We start from the raw sequence: 18829 nt of genomic DNA, 5'->3' as shown, positions 1-18829 counted from the left end.
ACCAAAGCACCATATTTGTACCTGTGCTTTATTTAAAGATTTATTTATTTAGGAGACTTGTAATCTATTGGGCACCTCTGAACTTTGAGGTGTGTAGGCTGTGGCTTCTTATCTCATCTGTTGCATGACCTTCACAAAAGCTGGCAAGAAGGAGCCTCTCTTAACTAAGAAGGCTCCCCTTCTCCATCACGCTGGGGCACCTCTGTTTTGAATGAATCAGAACAGATGCACTAGCAATCTTGATAGCTAGACCCAGCTCCTTAGTACCTCTTATAACACAGAATTTGCTCATAGATTTCTAGGTATGTCTGCTGTTCTTGTTAGAAGACTGAACATGTAATTGGACAAATTTAATGGGATTAACTTCCTCCTGAAAACCCAATATCTCCATTTCTCCAGTTATTTTTTAATCTCTTTAGTGCATTTATTAAGAATTGTGCAAGCAGAGCTGCTTTCCTTCAGACATCAGGAGGAAAGGCAGCAAGAGTTATCTGAAAGCAGAGATTACAAGGATTACAACATCTGCGAGACTGGAAACTTTTCCCTCTATTTCCTGAGATATTTCATGAAGGCAGAATGGAAAACTTCTTTTTCCTGTCAAGCTTGTTGATTGGCTTTTGAGCTTTGGGGAAAAAAATGGGATCACTTCAAATCAGGTTCTCTCTTCCTTTGACAGTTCACACTATGCTGATCTCATCCAGTAACCCTTTTACAGCTTAGTAGCAAAACACATTTTAAAATATAGCTTTCAACAGTTAGCTGCATTTCAGCTGTTGGGAAGTGGCCTTACTAAAAGCAAAGGTTACTTTTCTCCTCTTCTATCTGAGCCAATCTACTACAGATGCCTTGTGAGAGTGTCCTCTAGCACAGTGATGCTTATCGAAGGATGCTGATTAATGGACTGTATTCAGTACTGTTCCTGGTGTTGGGAGTAGCACCAGGTATTAACGAGCCCCAGGTATCTGGGAGCAGTGCCAGATAATCTTAAATAGGTTGTTATAACAGAATATGTTTCCAGCCAAGGTGTCCAAGAACTTTTCACAGCAAGTATATTTCATGAGGCTAACCATTCTTCTCGGTTACGACAACCTGCTCACAGGAGGCAGAGTACATCGCCTTATATGCTTTGAACTGACTATTCACTGTTTATCCTTAGGTGTATAAAAAGTGAGGGAGAAATTGAAAAGCTTCAGTCCAAACTTGTAGAAATGAAGAAAAAGCTGGACAATACTACTGCTGCAATGCAGGAACTAGGCCGAGAAAACCAGTCATTACAGGTATAACTTCATTTTAAGCATTTAAACCTGTTGATTCTGTCTGTGGGGCTTGTGAGAAACAAAGTTTGCATTGCATTCATGGTGGGTTACCTTTCCACAGGGATTAAGGTGTTCCTGTGGTAGTATTACTTTCTGTAGGTTAACTCTATTCAGGGTTTTCTTTTGGAGAAAACATGAGTGTTATGGCAGAACTGACGTTTTTACTGCCTAGTATGTGCAGTGAAATTAAACAAATTAGGAGGAATTAGATATGCATTTTGATTTGTGTTATTTTTGTAAATTTAAATAGATCAAACACACTCAAGCTCTCAACAGGAAATGGGCAGAAGACAATGAGGTGCAGAATTGTATGGCCTGCGGAAAAGGCTTTTCAGTGACTGTGAGAAGGGTAAGTGTGTTTTCCTGTGTTTCTGGGGGGGAGGGGGGGGGTGTTCTTTTTTTCTGTTGCTTTCAAACTATTTTATATTTAATACACTTTAGAAAATGGCTTTAAATTGTAGTGATATTTGAGATGTCTCAGAGTACGGGTGCTGTTTATGATGCCTTAAATACTAAAGGTAATGTTTGTGGGGCTTATTGTATTCATGCTTGCCATTTTAACAGCATTAGTTTATAAATAGTGTTAAAGATTTCAGTCCCCAAAAATGACAGTAGTTACAGTAAACTTTCTTATAACCAGTCTGGACTGGATTTACAAGTGAAAAAGTAATGTGAATTTGTTAAAATTGGATATGTGTGAAAGTATGAGACATCAACATAGAGTGGAGCTTTGTGACTGTATCTTTGTAAGCACTAGCTAAACTCAACAGAACAGAAGAAACAACTGTCTGTGCTTTAGGTCTGTAAAACAGTTGTTGTCAGGTAGGATCTTAGCACCCCTTCATTGGTGGGGGTCAGCCCTTCATCCAGAGATTATTATCTCTCCACCAAGTGACCTGGCAGTGAAGTAGGTGAGGGATATTCATAAGGTTCATTTTGCAGTGCTTCCTGACTTCTTGTTAGGTTGTTCTCCCTGTCCTATGTTATTTGGTGTCATGTCTTTTGGGTAGTCTTTGAACAAAGGTGGCTGGATTGTTTTATTCAAGGGTACTTACCTAATGTGGAAGCAGGAACATGTTTTTTGCAACCAAAAAAAGTTAAAGAGGAGGAAATAATAAGGAGAATTATTTACAACCTGTTCCATTCTGAAACTAGAATAGACAGCACTCAGTGAAGCAGCATGTCTAATGATTTTGCTCCTATGTCCCTTAGTAAGGACTTATGCTATGCTCTTCTATGTAGATATAAGCTCAGGGTGTGATGGAACTACTGTTTAAAAATCCAAACTTCTGAAACACAAGAGAGTTGAGTTGACATGATAATGATCTCCCTTAATGATCTGTGCCCACAGCACTGTAATCAATATTCACAGTATATGTTTGTTTTCTCTTTCACAGCATCACTGTAGACAGTGTGGAAATATCTTTTGTGCTGAGTGCTCAGCAAAGAATGCCTTAACTCCTTCTTCTAAGAAGCCTGTCCGGGTCTGTGATACTTGCTTTAATGACTTGCAAGGATAACTGGTGTGAGTGACAAAGAAATGTTACACTAAAATTTATTATTTCTGTTGATGCACTTCATTCAGCACTCAGACTACTACTCAGTTTGGACAATGATTGTAACACTTGGCAAAATTTAGTATATTTTAAAATGTTTATTGATACCAAGTAAAACTATTGTATTTTTTGTGAGATATGGGCTCAGATCACCCAAGCTTATTGCCGTCTATCCTGGAAAGAGCTTCTATGTCTAGAAATTAGATTAGAAATACCCGGTTATTTGTAAATAAAGTTTAAACAGAGGAGTAACAATGTATTTTTTTATCTTTATTTTTTTTTTTTCAAGAGAAAATGCGTTTATGTGATATTGCAGTTTATTCTTGTTTCCTTCAATGAAAAAGGAAGATGCAAAAACTTGTGAGGATTTTGTGTATCAAATGTTGCTGTAATAGCATAACTCGTTGCATTTGATTGTGTATCTGATGGTCTTTATAACCCCTTGTGTTTTTATTTTCTTTCTCTCTGGTTTTTGGACTTTTCTCTTTAAAGTTCGAACTCCACATTGAGGGGACATGGCTGGACGTAACTCTCAGTTTTACTTGCTCACTTAGAACTTGTAGTATCAGCACCTGAGTTCTTACCCAACTACAGGACTTGGATACTGGAATATCTTTATGCATACTGTACTGCATAATTTGTGTGTGTATGTGTGCGTGCGTATGTATGAACAAGTGATGAGACCAAGTTTAGTGGGCATTGTAGGAACATTACGTGAAGCTCTCCCACGTGGACTGATTTCACTTTTACATATTTGATGAATTGATTTTAATATCCCAGAAACCCTTTATATGCAGGATTTCAAAAACAGACAGTGCAGATAGTAGCCTGTAGCTCATCTGTCACCATGCCATAGTCTGGGAGCTCCAAGGAGTCCTTGTGGTTCTGAGGCATGTCCTGAAATTCCACAACTAGGAATTCTACTAAGAAAAACTCTCCTCAGGGGAGGTGCTGCATTTGAGCTGAACGTTTCTCCTGTCTCTTACTTCAGCTTTTGATGGAAGAAGCTGAACAGCTGGTACTCCTAAGAGACCTCATTTTTCCATTGTTTCGTCTGTCCCCTGTTGCTGAGGGTTCTTAAATTGTATGCTAGTCCTATGATTTAGTCTGCTTAGAATGGTGATGCAAATCTCCTGGTGCTGGCTTAGCTTTAAGCCAAACAGCTCTAAGTAAGCAGGTCAATATATACAGTTTTAGATCATAGATTCATTGAATTGCTTGGGCTAAAGGGGCCTTTAAAGATAACTACTCCAACCCCCTTGCAATGGACACTAAACCAGGTTACTCAGAGTCTCATCTGACCTAACTTTGAACATTTCCTCTGATGGGGCAGCCAAAGCTTCTCTGGGCAATCTCTTCTGGTGTCTCACCACCCTGTGTTTGTTCTGATTTTATTCTTCTGTATTAGCAACAGAGGTTTCCTGATGCGTTCATGTAAATTCTAAATCTTTTTATTGTGCTTTTATCTACCCTTGTGTTTTTTTCTTGCCCGTGTCTAACTTTGAATCTCTTTGAAGTAAGTATCCAGTGTTTGGCCTCAGAATTGTTATTATTTCTTCTGAGCTAAGGTTATATGTTCTCATACTTAGAGCCCCTTTGTCTAGAATGCTGTAATAAATTCCTTACAACCCAAGCCATTCTCTGTCCTAAAAAACTGTGCTGGCTGTTCAGAGATAAGGAATATGGCCTCAGTTCCTCTACTGCTGCCTCCCAAGGTAAAGAAGAAGGTTCTGTTACAGTGGTGGACAGTTAGCCATCTTTAGGTAGGTTTGTTTACTTTTGTGTGCTGACAGGCCTGTATGTGAATGAAGAGGAGACTTTTGTGACAAATGTATAGCCCTGACTCTCAAATGAAAAGGCTTCTTAATCATTCATCCCCAGTAGTGATCTGTGTTTCATATCCTAACTACCTAGTTAGGTAGATTGCATCCTCACCTCAACAATTCTTTCTCAGTAAGTTTTCTTACTTCCCAGAAGCCAGCTGAGTTATTTAACTGGTTCTCACAACTATAGAAGGGCTTGGAGTAAAAGCATGATAACATGAAATACTTTTCAACTTTTCTAGTTTGAACTCGAGAGTTGCCTGCTTGAAAGAAACCATTGCTGCAATGACTCTGTGTGAACAGACATTCTGGACTTGCTGCATCACCTTGTTGCAACTGCTCAAAATAATAATTCTTGGAATAGAAAGTAAGAGCAGAACTTTGCTTCTGGTAATTTCTTCTATCTATTTATTGGCTGAGGGAATCCAGAAGGTTTGCTTTCAAGCCTTTTATTTGTCTGACAAGTGACTTCAGAACTCTGGCAAAGGTGATGAGATTGGATTCTTGCTCCAGCCTAGGTCTGGTTGTGAAGCAGATGGAACCTAGTGCTGCTTTCAGGGTAAAGGACAACCACATTAAGCAGAAGGGATTTTAAGAATGAAGGGGGAAGCCTCTCACAGCTGTACCGAGGACAAAATGTATGTGGTAGATGAAGATGGAAATCTCTCAAGGGAGCGGGGGAAGTGGTTAAAAGATTCACTTGTGTTCAGATGTTTTACTTTTGTATGGGGATGTTTGAAACATGAGGAGATGGCTCTACAGTAAGGAGAAAATAGTAGGAGATGGCTCTACAGTAAGGAGAAAATAGTAGAAGTTCTAATGGCATTGCTCCTGATTTAATCTTTTGCAATGCTTTTGTGTAAAAATGAGCAAAGTCACCTCAAGGAGCTGGTTGCTGAGGCAGTGTGTTTGGTTGACCACGGCGTAACTCTTAATGTGGAGCTCCCCATCTTCAGGGTGAAACCAGCTGTTTCTAAAGGTTGTTTTTGATGACCATGGACTTTTTGAGGGGACATAAATATTTTTCAAATACATATTTGAAGAAAAATGAATTGCTAAAACCAGGAAGAACAGTGGGGTAGAAGCTTTCATGCTTGAGAATTGAGTCTACAGCAAGGTTGGGAGTTCTACAGCTTTTCACTGGAGTGAATTAGTGTCTTCCTTGCTAAATCTTTTGCTTATGATTCTTAGTGCAGATCTGTAATCACTGATGAATTGATGGACCATATAATGCTGGCTTTTGGGTGGAACCTGTACTCAGGCTTGGGAAAATGAGGATTATTATTACTATAAGGAAAACTGGAAGTTGAAAAGCTCTATATTTTTATTTCCACTCATAGATTCTGTTACTTTGATGGATGTATTTTCAGTAGGAATATGCTTTTTAATTGTTGTTGTTGATATTGTTGTTGCACTACTTTAAAATAGAAATAATAGGAAAAAAGTCTAGTAAAAAGACTGGCAAGTTTCACCACACAGAGTTAAAGGACTCTGCACAAAGTAGTTGAGCGTACTGATTTTTCAGACTACAAAAACAGAGAAAAAAGTGTCAGAAGAAACTAGAACATGGGAACCAGAGGACATGGAGTGATTTGCTTTAGCCTTTATCAAGAACCTCATTGGTCTGATTCACTGAGGAGAGGCTATAATGGAACAAGATGCAGAGGGAAAAAATGGTAAAATATATGCTTGCAGAAGTAGGTATGTGGGATCCTCAAGATGCCTCTAGTTACCAGCTATCACTGTGGCATCCGGAATGTGACAGTGAGCTGTGGGATTTTTTCCCGAAACTGTGGATTAAGTGTCCTCAGAGAGGACATTCAGGATCTTTGGTGGAAGCAGAATGTGAAACACCAGCTGCTGCATGGGCTGAGGCAATTGGAAAAGTATAAAGGATGGTGTTGTTAAGGATGGGTAGAGGTTCTTATAACTTTTTAAAGACACTGCACCTCTCCCTAATCAAACAGCCATGATCCCTTGGGCTGTTGCCTCTAAAATACCAAATCCTACTGTTTTTCTTCCAGCCTCATGTCAGCAATACATACTTCATATTTCCACACTGCAGTCCCTGTGGAGGCAGGTTGCATTGCGGGGCTCAATGGCAGGCTTTTGATCTTAGCTGGATATGCTTCACTGTTGTTTCTTCTGCCCATGTATTCCTTCCCTCCAGTGACCTTCCCCTTTCTACAACGATTTAACAAAGACAATAAAACTGAGTCACAGTAGGAAAACTTGCTGTCTGCGGATGAGGAGACGAAGGGAAATTGCTGCTGCTGCTTCCAGCAGTGCTTTAGCTTAAAGCGCAGTTTGTTTCCTCTGTTTTTGGAAGGTGTCAAGTAACCAAGTTGTTGTGGAGTGTGGAGCCCTAGGCTCACAAGAGCAATGAATATTTTTGTTGGTTTTGGAGCCATCAGGGTTGTTTGTGAATCCTCACTGGAGAGCTTTTCTTAGTGGAGGAAGAGGGCATTTGGGAGCACAAAGTAAACTTTCTGTGCTTGCGTTATATTAGCAAGAATAACTGAACCTCACATACTAGAGGTAAGGAAAGTGACATTCCTGAAGAGGGGACCTGGAAAACTCAAGTGTTATTTTGGATTGTTAAATGCCAGTTAAATGGAAAGTTGTAACAAATGTCTTTTGCAAAACTTAAAAATTTACGACCAGTTCTCAGCGTAAGACAGAAAACTGCTGGAGCTGAAGTTCGAACAGAGCATAAACTCTGCCAGGAAGGATGACACATCAGTTTAAGTATGCTAAAACTGATAAATTACTCCTCCAGGGTACCACCCTTCCACACATATTCTTGTGGGACTAGGAAATAACACTGTCATTTGCACTATGCACTTTTTGCTGTCTAACTGAATATAATCTGGAGTAAGTCGAATGGCATTGTTGGCGTTGCATACGTTAGCTGTAATCAGTGGACAGAAAGTTTATCTTCAGCTGGACTTTTCACTGTATTACATTTGGCCCCTTGCTATGTAAGGAAAATTGCACTCATAATTACTGTGTACCAAAAGCAAGATCGTCTGAGAGCACATGTAACAGGAAAATTCATGTAGTCATACACACATTGTCTTTGTAGAGCTTCATTTTAAGATTATAACATGAGAATATGTGAACATTATATATTTTCAAGGTTTTTGCCAGTTGTTCAGTTCTTCATTTATGAAGTACTGGCCTCGCTATCCCTTCTAGGACAAGCCTGAAATTATTGTCCAACCACAGCCCCTCTCCAAAAGCACTAAATGCTCTACTTTTCAAAACCAGCAATAATTGGATAGTGAAGTCCCTCCACAGAAACTCAATTTCACTTCTTAATTTTTATTATTTAGGGGGCACTGAACTAAGAGCTTTGCATCTTTAGAGAGAGCGTTAGATGCTTCTTACGGTCACAATAACAAATAGGTACTAGTTAATGTCATAAACTCTGCTTTTTGTCTGTAGTGTGCCACATATTATGCACTCACTGTGCAGCAGATACAGGAGTATCAGATCAATTGAAGATTACCGAAGCCCCACTAACACACTTGGATCAGTGTTATTTTGACAGCAGAAGCCTGGTAGTTATGTTTTCCAACTTTTCCTCCCCCCGTGACCTAAACAAAGTAATTAATCACTAAATCTGTGTTTTCTGCCTTTTTTGGGTAGAGAGGGCTGGGAGAAGGGCTCATTGTTAGATGTCCACAGGCCCAGGCTCCTGCTGTTGGTTTTATGGCAAATTGCTCTGTTGTATTTGTATCATGCTGAGCCTCGATTCCTGGCACAAGAGTGGTGCTGAGGAGAGCGTCTCGCTGAGTTAGCAAATACCAGAACTTTTTATATTTATGTGTCCAAAATGCTGCTTGTATAGAATTTGTCACTTTTATAAGAAAAGAAGAAAAAAATCATGAAAAAAAACGTCATAAAATCCCACCATCCCATCATGTAAGGTTTCATTTGAACTACCTCTCAGCGTAAGATTCAAACATTAGGTAAGTTTAATAGGGTTTGCTCACTGTCATATTGTGTAAAAGTTATAGTGAATGCCAAAATCACAAAAGATTATCACCAAAAAAAGAACTGAAAAAAAAAACAACCACAAAGAAAAAGATGAAGTCTTTCTTCTTATGTGTTTGGAAGTATCCAATAGTTTCAAGTTACTGTAAACTCTGTTGTATTCTTTTAACTTCTGTAGTTTTAGTGTTGCAAACTCTAGCTGCTGGACAGGAGGCAAACCATAACCACAAGCTTTCATAATCATGGTCTGCTGAGTAAAAACAATTTTGTGTGCAGCATTGTTGTTTGGCTATGGATGGCCTCATTCACCAAATGTACCATTAATTATTTGTTTTCTTCAGTACTTGAGATGTGAACTTGATGAATGATTTCTGTAATGGATGCGTGCCACAAACTGCATTGTCTTGTTTGCCTCTTTCCTGAGTTTTAATGATCAGGTTATTACTGCGGATGTGAACATCGCTGATTCAACTTATTTTCTGTATAACTGTATAAAATATAAATGGAAAAAGGTTTAAGTTCTTACCCAGTATTTAGAGGTAATGTATTATAACAGCCTTATGATGCAGTTTTACTTACAGAGTACTGCACTTCTTTTAAACTGGATCATACCATCTTGGTAGGTGTAGATCAACTTTGCATGAGTGTGTTTGAGTTTTGTTTCTTTTTCACTGAAGTTTAATTCTTAAGTTCTATTTCAGTGTTTGTGTTTACTACTTGTGATCATGTAGTTGTGCCTTACATTGTGGAAGAATTTAGTCCAGCGTGCACTGTAATTCCTAATCTCTGCGGTTTGAAAGGTGGCTGTGGATTTGGATGAGAAAATGACACCATGCATCAACCAACCAGTTCTGTATAAACTATGATGAAATGTTATTGAAATGTAATTTTTGTTTTCTAACCTGTTACAGGATTGATGAACGACAATAAAAGAAAAAAATTAGACCTTTCTAATAGACCTTTCCATCATTCGCTTTAGACAGCAAACTGCTTGGAAAGGGGGGATATATCATTGTATACATGAACTGCTGGGAAGCCACGCATTTGAGAGCAAGCCATACACTCCAATTCCTTAGACTTGTGAGCAACTGCAACAAAAACTTTAATGAGGAGACTGTAATCAAGCTAAATTCAGAGTAGTTTTTCCTTTCACAGGAATTTCACAAGGCTTTTGTCAGTCAGACATTGCATTCAATGTAATCTGACAATTGACATAACTGGAAGACTTAGCTGGGATGCTTGTTTTAAGTCTTCAGCTTAAGGACATGTTCAGCTGTTGGGTAAAAGCCATATGAAGAGCAAAGGGAGAACCCAAGTGATAAGTGTATGTACAATCAGTACCATGATAAAGTGACAACTGAGTTGTGGAACATTCACAAATACTACATTTAGAAATGGAAGCAGATCTTCCTACGGTCTCTGCTTAGGCAGTATAGAGAGTTTGAGAGAGGTCTTCTCTGAAAGGCAATCTGAGTTGGGAAGTTCATTTCTGCCTTGATTGCTTTTTGGGGCATCTTTCTCTTCAGACCACACAAGAGCCTGTTAAATTTGTCTCCCTGAGCTCAGTCAGGGTGTGAGTACTGCCTTCCCCCAGCATGTCCTCCTTTGGAGGCGTGCTGACCTCTAGGAAATGAGTATCCAGTGCTGTTTAGTTGCTTGGTAAACTACACAGACCTGTCCTAATGGCCTTCCTGGCAAAAAATACACAGAAGTGCAAAAACTCCCCCTCTGACAGCTCACAAAGCACAGTGCTTTCTCTGTGTGACGTCTCTGGGCTTAAAAATCATTCTTTGGAAATATCAATGGTTGCAAAGATACTGTGAGGTTCTGGGGAGGCAGCAGGGATGTGAGGGTGTGACCAGGTGCAGCTGAGTATGGGATCAGTGGGATCAGTGAGCACAGCTGTTGAAGCCAAGCTGTGGATAAGTGTTTGCAGCATACATGGCATCCTGGAGTAGATTTGCTGTGTCCTCCGTGTTCACCATTTGGTGTGAAGCCTGGATAGCTGCTCTTTTCTTGTTAAGCTGTGGCAGAAACTTCTATCATGAGTATAAAGGGGAGGAGCAAGAACACGTACTGCATCTGTGCAATGGTGAACCAGGTAAGTCTGTATACAACCTCCGGTCTGGAATCTCTATGTATAGGTGTGAACAAGTTCAGGTGGATAAAGCAGACCACCATGTGGGTGAAGCTGGATTAGAGGCAGTGTCTGAGCTCATGACTTTGACTTGATGTTAGAGCAGAGGTAAGGAGGTGTGCTAATTTAACCACGAATAACACGAACAATTGGAAGGGCACTCCTAAATTTTTCAGTCTGGGCCTCATCTTTGTAGTTTCCCTATTTAGTTCCCCCTGGAATCATTTTTGGCCCTAGAAGTGTTTAAGAGTTAACTTCCCTGTTTAGGGAGATTATCTGGTTGGGCACAGCAAGTGGGAGATATGGCAGGATCATTTAGAGTGGCTCTAGGGAGTCTGCCTTCCTCTCTTGACTATGGCTAATTTCTTGCACTTAGCCAAGTGTAGCCTGGTGAGAGCAGCCTCCTTTCCTCAATGGTAACCTGTGAATGTGTTGTGGTGAGCAGATGCAAACTGATCTGTGGTTCAATTCATGTATCTTAAAAAAAAAGATGTGATTAGTAAGTGCGTACTTTATGGATCACAGAACTGCAGTGATGTATTGAATAGTTTAATGCAGAAGTTCAATTTTTTAAAGGGAAGTTGAAAAGGGAAGAAATAGTGCAGCATTTGGAGTTCAGTTTTGGTGAGAGCAAATAACAGGTGAGAGTAGTGTGAAGAGAGTGAGTCCTCATCACCGACATAGGTGTTTTCCTTGTCCTGCTTTCTAGGTCATATTAACACTTTCCTTGCTGGGAAGAACCTTCCCCAATCTGAAGCAAAGAGGCATCTGAGAGTGATGTATTTGTTGTGTGGCTCATTCTCCCCTCCAATTTATTCCCGCATCCTGTGATCAAAAACTCATCACTTCTATTTAGTTGAGTCAGAAGACTTTTAGTTTCAGTAGGTTAGTGCACACTGGAAGAAATAATGGTGCTATTACCACAGCAGTCTTCTGTTGCATCTGTCAAAGCTGTGCTGGCATTATTAAATTTCAGAGGATTCAGCTGGGGAGCAGAGCTGTGTGCTTTCCTTGGTTCCATGTTGCTTCATGTAATTGGAGATTGCTCTTTCTATCTGTGACATCCATGTTTTCTGTTACAAGAAAAATAACCTGTAAGCCTGGGAAATCTGTGAAATTCTAGTAATTCAGAGAAATGAACACCCGTGAGCCTTCAGTTCTATTTGCTGTTTCTTCAGGCCCAAGCTTTTAATTCCCCAAATGAGCACAAGTTACTCAGAGCCCATCCTCCCAGTTGCAAAGGCCACAGCACATCACTGTGTCCTGGGTCAGAAATGTCCAGTTAAGGTTTCCCTTTTGGTATGAAGATGGGATTTTAGTGCTCTGCTTCTACATTTGCTGCTGGCTATTTCACCTGTTTTTATTCAGTATGTATTCATTTAATGCTGTCCCTGCAGCTTACACTCCCTGTTATGGTGGTTAAGACAACTCCAGCGCTATCAACACAGCAAATGGTTGACCCATCTGAGGTCTGTCTCGTGAATTTCATTTTCCTGCACTATGCTAACAGCATTCAGCTCTGTATCCTGTTTATGAGGGTGGATAGAGATGGGACAAGGGGGAATGGTTTTAAACTGAGACAGGGGAGGTTTAGGTTAGATACTAGGGGGAAGTTTTTCACACAGAGGGTGGTGACACGCTGGAGCAGGTTGCCCAAGGAGGTTGTGGATGCAGCATTCAAGGCCAGGCTGGATGTGGCTCTGCGCAGCCTGGTCTGCTGGTTGTCGATCCTGCACATAGAAGAGGCACTGAAACTGAATGATCATTATGGTCCTTTTCAACCCAGGCCATTCTATGATCCTCTATCGTCCATGTTTGAATGAGGGGGGATGATGGCTGCAAAGGGGTTTAAAATACTGAACTTCTCTCTGTGGTAGTTCAGATGGTCTGGGTCACAGAAGCTGAGCTGTCTCAGAACTGTTGTGATCAAACGTTGCAAATTGTTTGGCAGCATTACAAGCTGGAGGTCTGGCTGTGCATCTCCCGCTGTAGGGGTTTTGTTTCGCTTAGTCAGCGGCTGCTCTTCCTGCTTTAATGTGCACCGAGTCACTGAACTTTGATGCATGAGGGGAGGCAGCCTGCTTTACTTCATGCTATGGTGGGATTCATACATTTGGTTAGCGACCCATCAGGTTGTTTCTACATGTGTGTATATCCTGAATGAGATAAATACATCACTGAAAAATAAATGGCTGGGGGGTGGTTGCTTGGCCCTGCTGTTACTGCTGGTGCAACTGCCATCTGCTAGGGGTCCATCAATGGGAGTGCTGCACTTTTGGCGTCATTCAGTGTGCTCTCCCTTGTGATGTGGCTTATCTACCTTGAACTCCTGGTTTGGTGGCCCTCGCAAGTCAGTCTTAGCAAGATCACTGTCCTTTCTCCTTGCAGACTGTAACAGCCACAGCCATGAGGGCATGTCAATGAGCGAAGTTTGTTTTAAAGGATATGTTGGTTGAGCTGGTGTAGGAGCTGAAATACATTAGTTTATTCGAAACAGAGTTGGATAGAGTATAACTATCCTGGGGATCAGAGAGACTAAATTCAGCAAAATGCTATAATATTAACATATTTGTGAGGAAAGAGCCTTTTGGTGCTAGATTTTCTTGGTAGTAAAATAAAACTGGAAGACACTGATAGGGTGGTTGCAACCTGGCATGAAGGCAGCTCGGAAACCTCTCCTGCTCAGTAACTTCTTGAGGACATACCTCAAGAACCAAACCCTGGCAGCGCAAGGTTCCTACCAGACTTTCAGATGTTATAAACAGCACTGCTACTAGAAATGTGGTGTGAAGATGAAAGGTAAATTTATATAACAGTAGGATGAATCATACCATCTGCTCAATCTGAAATTGCAGGAGTGTACTATGCATGGATGAGCATAATTCAGGTTTCTGATTTGGGTACTATGGGTATGAATAGGGGGCTGTTTTATTTTTGGTTTCTCTGGAGGGGCTATCCATCTTCCTTTCTGTTATGTATGGGGTGGCAATTGTTTTAGCAGTCAGAAATGATGTTTTTCAGACAGCTTGGACCTGCTATCAACCCTGATCTTAAAAAAAACAAACAAAAAAAAACCCCAAACAAACAAGAAAACCAATGTGTGTTCAACAGTAAAAATTCTGTAGCAAATAAAATGTGATCCAGAACACCATTTTTTGGTTTGTTTGTTTGTTTTGGTCCAATGCCACATCTGCGATCCTCCTCTAGGGATCGTGTAGTTGTGTAGTTACAGAGGAGAAAAGATGAGCTACTTACCTTAGCAGAATCTGTTGGTGCTTGTAGCAGGAAGACCGCTATGCACTGCTGATACCTATTTTCATGCTGTATTAGAAAAGCATTTCGCAGGCTGAGACCTGGGGGAAAAGAAGTAAAGAAATGATACAAATTCCCTCATGCGGCTGCCACCCCAGATTTATATCACGTATTCTGGTGATGTCTGAAGACGTGATATGTATGGCCATCCTTTCTGATTCTTAATAGGACAGTGCACCCTTGCGTGGTTAGTTTTTGTTGTGTGGGAATCTTTGTTATTTCAGAAAGATATTTCTACTTGTACTCATTTTAGTTTCAATTACTTAATCATCACGCAGCTCAGTTTTGAGTCAGGCTGAAGGTTATTAAAAGAGGCTTCCATTCAAGTGGACTAAATTGTAACTGATAGTAGAGAAGAATAAGTGTCAAACAAAAGGAGAATGATTTCCAAGTCAGAATGTATGTTACTGGCTTCAGAGGTGGATCCTTACTACAGCACATCTGAAGTTGCATCTCTTGAGCAAGTTCCTGGCATTTGTAGAGAGTATAAGTATAGTGCTGTACATCTTGTCTCTTCACTGCAATGTGGCAGGCTTTGGGCTAGTGTTATCCGGCTTGCTGCCGAAAGTGCATCTCTACAATATTGCAGTATATGTATGTATTTCCTGTACTGTTTCTTTCCGAAATATGATCAGCATTCATCAGGCTAACGTACATAGATAAAAATATTGAGCTTTTATTTTCATTGGCATAGGGGCTCACTACAATCCCATGCTGCCCTGTTCAAGCAGCTTCCTGAGAATATGCTAACAGATCTTTTACTTCTACTATGATCTCACTCTGTGAGATGCAAATAAACTGGCAGCATTCCCCAAAGTCACATATTTCTGAGAATATCTAATCCTTTCTTTCTTTTTATTCTCTGCAAAGGACCATCTTCCAATGATGCTGGCAATTTTGCTTATTGCTTTATGCCAAATGGTGAAAATTTGAACTGCAGGCTCCCATTTAATCCCTGTTTTTATTGTACTCCACTCCAGCGGGTGCTGTTTTAGAATGAGGTTTCCAAGGCATTGCAAGACTATAAGTAAGCAATGGAGACTACTCTGTCTACGTCTTGTAATGGTATTGGTAGGAATATGTGGTGAAGTCCAGCAGTGTGGTGCATAGTGTGGGGAAGGGCCGTAGGCAGGGGCTGGATCCTGGGCTGGTCTGCAGCAAGTGACTTTGTCTACTGGCTGTGGCTGTGTCACAGGTTCTCTGGTTAGAACACAGCAAATACCGTCTAGGAAATAAAAACAAACATTTGCATCGGCACTGTGGCTTTTATGCCCAGTGTTGTATGTGCAAATGGGGGCCCAGAGCTGCCCCTGTGTTGGCTTGATTTACACTGTGTTGTCAGGAGGTTTGTCAGGCAGGCAGACAGTGTCTGGAGCATGGTTAAACAAAGGTTATTCTCCTCTGTGCTCATCCACTTACCTCATCTTTAGTCATTTGCCTTTTATTGCCTACCTCTATTTCCTATCAGCAGTGATGCTGAATGCTAATTACTCTGGGTGAATGTGTTTCAAGGTTATCATAAATTTTACATGCCCTAGGCTTATTTTCCACATTTACTGACTTTTTTTCACTGACTGCTCTAGCTTCCCAAGCTTTTCCTCCTTGTCCTTGGGATTAGGATGGCTGTCAGGCCCTGGAGCCTGGAGATTTGTATTTTTCTTATTTCTCTTTGATATTCGGAGTTTCCTGGGATTTGTCAGTGTTAGACTAAGGTGTGTAAGCTTGTGGAAGTGGCTCAGATTAAAGAGAAAGTCTAATTGTTTTCATGCTTGCTCCCCCTACTCAAGCTTGGATTTGAGAAAGTGTCTTAGTTAACATCCTCCTTTACAAGTCACTCTCTGTGGAGGCTGGTCCTCCTCCCCACTGCACCCAAAGGCATGCCAGACATTACTAGAAGTGGTTTCCCAGAGTGGTGTGTTTGGAGGTCTAGAAGATGGGAAACATTGATTTAGGGTGGATGATTTCTGTTTGTGATAAGAAAATAGTTGGCTCATGACAGAGAAGTTGTTGGGAGTCTTTATGCCTGTGGGGTGAATGGAATATACCTGAGAGTCACTCATGTGAAAGTGCCTGTTTCAGGCAGGGGGATTTGGGCTGTAATGTTGGTGTCCAAAGGTCATGGTAAGTCAACTACTGCTGATGCTTTTGTGCTTCATGCAGCTGGGGGCTGGTTTGTGAGCAAATAGCATCTTATCCTTAAACCGCTGCATACATCAAGCATAGAGGAAGCTTTGTTGAAAACATTCAAATGCACACAGGGGTGTACCTGTTACATGGATGGGGTCAACATTTTTCAGTATTAATCTGTCCAGTGGGATGGGTTGGTCCAGGACTTGGCAAAACCCACCTTCTCTTACAACTGACTGCAGCTCCAGAGCAAGGGAAGGACAGACAAGGGTTAAGCCTGTGTCTGAGCCCCCGTATTTCTGAGAATAGAAAATGAAGTTGATTAGTATGCTGTCTGCCATCTGCTCATGAAGTAGAGGCAATAAACAGCCCTAAATTATGTGCTCTGTCTTATCAAAGGTGTTCTGTGGTTTATTTGCCAGAGCAACAGCAGAAACTATTTCTCTGAAAAACTCATCAGTACCTGGAAATCTCTTGTCAAGGTTGTACCTTGTATTGAAATGACACGATAGAAACACAATAAAGGTCCTCAGAAAGAAAATGAAGATGTTCAAAGATCCTTTTCCACCTATCCTTTCAATATTAGGAGATTTTCTCAGTGTCTCGGAGACACATTTCCCTGTCTCCCCTTATGAACGTGCAGAATGCGGGATTGTTGGGTCTCCAAGTGGGTCACAAGCTCACTCAAAATGTTCACCAACATCCCTGCTCCCTTCACCCCTCTCCATGCTATAGGATGGTGTTGTGCAATGAATTATTCTAGAGCAACATCTCTACATCCTATAAAAGCAGAACAACTGCTTCTATTATTTTAATACCTCTTAATTCAACCATAAGTTTATTGATATTTAGTACAGGACTGCTTAGACTTAATTTATATCAGCTTTGTAAACTTAACTAGCTAGATACTTTTCTGCATACTTGTATTTCTGGGTTGGACTGAATCATAAGAGGAGCATTATAAAACTTATATTCTTGAAACTTATGAGCTTAAAAAATCTAGCATAAAAGAACAGCATCAGGAAAATGTTATGATCTAGAAATGCAAGTTCTGCCCATAGTTCTCTTGTAACATACTGAGTCTAGAAACAGGGTTCATTCATTTATCCAGATGGAAAACATGGTAACAACTGCAATCACATACCTCTGTATCTGTTATTACCTTTTTGTTACGTTTAATTTTGGTGATTAATAGGAAATCATCAAATAGGAAGAGGTAGACATCAAGAAGTCTTGTGTTTTCTGAGGAAGAAAAAGAAGCCAATGTGATGGCATGATTATTTTAAGGAATTGCTGTTTGGACATTGAGGCACATGTAGGAATCACTGCATCTTATAGAACACTTAACAAAGATACATGGTTTGCAATACAGTACACAACTACTGGCATCCCAGTCTGCACTCTCAATCTTAAATGTGTTATTCTTTTTCATGACTTTGGCTATTATTTGTAGTAGCTACCTTGTTATGTAAAAACAACTGCCTGCCAGCAGAAGTGATGTGTGAAGTGCCTCTGAATGCAACAGCTGGCATGCTGCAAATTAGCAAAACCTACCTGGTAAATAAGTAACCTTCTGAAAATGTCAGAGGTAAGGAAGTAGTGAAATGCCACTCTTTTCTAGTACCTATAAATACCTGTCTGCAGCCTTCTGCACAAACTATCATATTGATGAAATGTTAGTTGATGGTGTCACAAAGGCCTTTCAAAAACTACACAAAACAGAGAGTTGGCTTCTCTTTTCTTCCTTGTTTGGAAGGTCATGAGGATGTGAGACATACAACAACAGGTGTCTGTGAGAACACTTCTAAGTCTTGAAGATATATCTCCATGCCTTGGTGAAAATTCCATTGTTATCTCTATAGAAATAATAGGGAATAATTTAATGGAAGCTCTCTGCGTGACTGGATTTGTGGAGTTTTGTCTTTTGATCTTTTCCCCGTTTACAGCACCTCCTTATTCCTTTGTCCGCTTGTCTTTCATTTCCCTGTTTTGTCTCAACTTGCTGTCCTACTTAACCTCCAGAATCACTCTCTATCTCTGCTGCAGGCTTTATCCTTTATCAGTCCTCTGTCTAGTCTGTAAACTGGTAAAGCCTCTGGGGGCATGAAAAGCCCAGCTATTCTTTGCTGCAAATAGGCATGCTCAGAGCTATTGCTTCCAGGCAATTTGCAGGATGATAAAATACTTGGATGCTTTGTTCTGAAATGCTTTGTCTTGGAAACCATTTACGTTAAGATTGTACAAAACACCTTCAGTAACTACTGAAAAGGAAATGCCATGAGAATCATCTTGTGTGCCAGAGGAGATTCAGAAGACTGTAGGTTGGGCTATTGATGTGTATTTAAAACTACACTTGTGTAAATTTCTATGAAGTCAAAAACTTGATAGGATATTTTTCCACAGCATCTCTCATACAGAATGCGGCTTTTGTAGGCATTACACAGGAAGGAATTATTTGTTGCAAACCCTATTTACTGCTCTGGGCGATAAATATATATCCTTTTTTTTTTCCTGTTTCTTTTATCCTTTGCTCACAAAAACATGGCTTGGCAATCACTG

At 40.4% G+C, this 18829-nt stretch overlaps 2 protein-coding genes across 5 annotated transcripts in view; one reads left to right on the top strand and one right to left on the bottom strand.

Moving 5' to 3' along the window:
• Positions 1–9639, top strand: part of EEA1 (early endosome antigen 1) — a 67078-nt gene extending 57439 nt beyond the window's left edge. For all 4 annotated transcript variants that reach the window (XM_015858081.1, XM_015858077.1, XM_015858064.1 and 1 more), the window contains 3 exons: positions 1157–1277; positions 1567–1665; positions 2714–9639. In XM_015858081.1, coding sequence (XP_015713567.1) covers positions 1157–1277; positions 1567–1665; positions 2714–2836 — 343 coding nt within the window. In that variant the 3' untranslated portion in view covers positions 2837–9639. The remainder of the gene's footprint in view (positions 1–1156; positions 1278–1566; positions 1666–2713) is intronic.
• The window catches only part of PLEKHG7 (pleckstrin homology and RhoGEF domain containing G7), a 22213-nt gene continuing 12186 nt past the window's right edge, over positions 8803–18829 (bottom strand). Inside the window, exons 9-12 of the mRNA XM_032443883.1 lie at positions 17433–17512; positions 16410–16569; positions 14087–14184; positions 8803–11904 (exon numbers count right to left, since the gene is read on the bottom strand). Of these exons, the coding sequence (XP_032299774.1) occupies positions 11797–11904; positions 14087–14184; positions 16410–16569; positions 17433–17512 (446 nt within the window). The 3' untranslated portion in view covers positions 8803–11796. The remainder of the gene's footprint in view (positions 11905–14086; positions 14185–16409; positions 16570–17432; positions 17513–18829) is intronic.

The sequence above is a fragment of the Coturnix japonica genome, chromosome 1 (assembly GCF_001577835.2).
Source record: "Coturnix japonica isolate 7356 chromosome 1, Coturnix japonica 2.1, whole genome shotgun sequence".
NCBI classification, from domain to species: Eukaryota; Metazoa; Chordata; class Aves; order Galliformes; family Phasianidae; genus Coturnix; species Coturnix japonica.
This window is presented reverse-complemented; position numbering and strand designations above follow the sequence as displayed.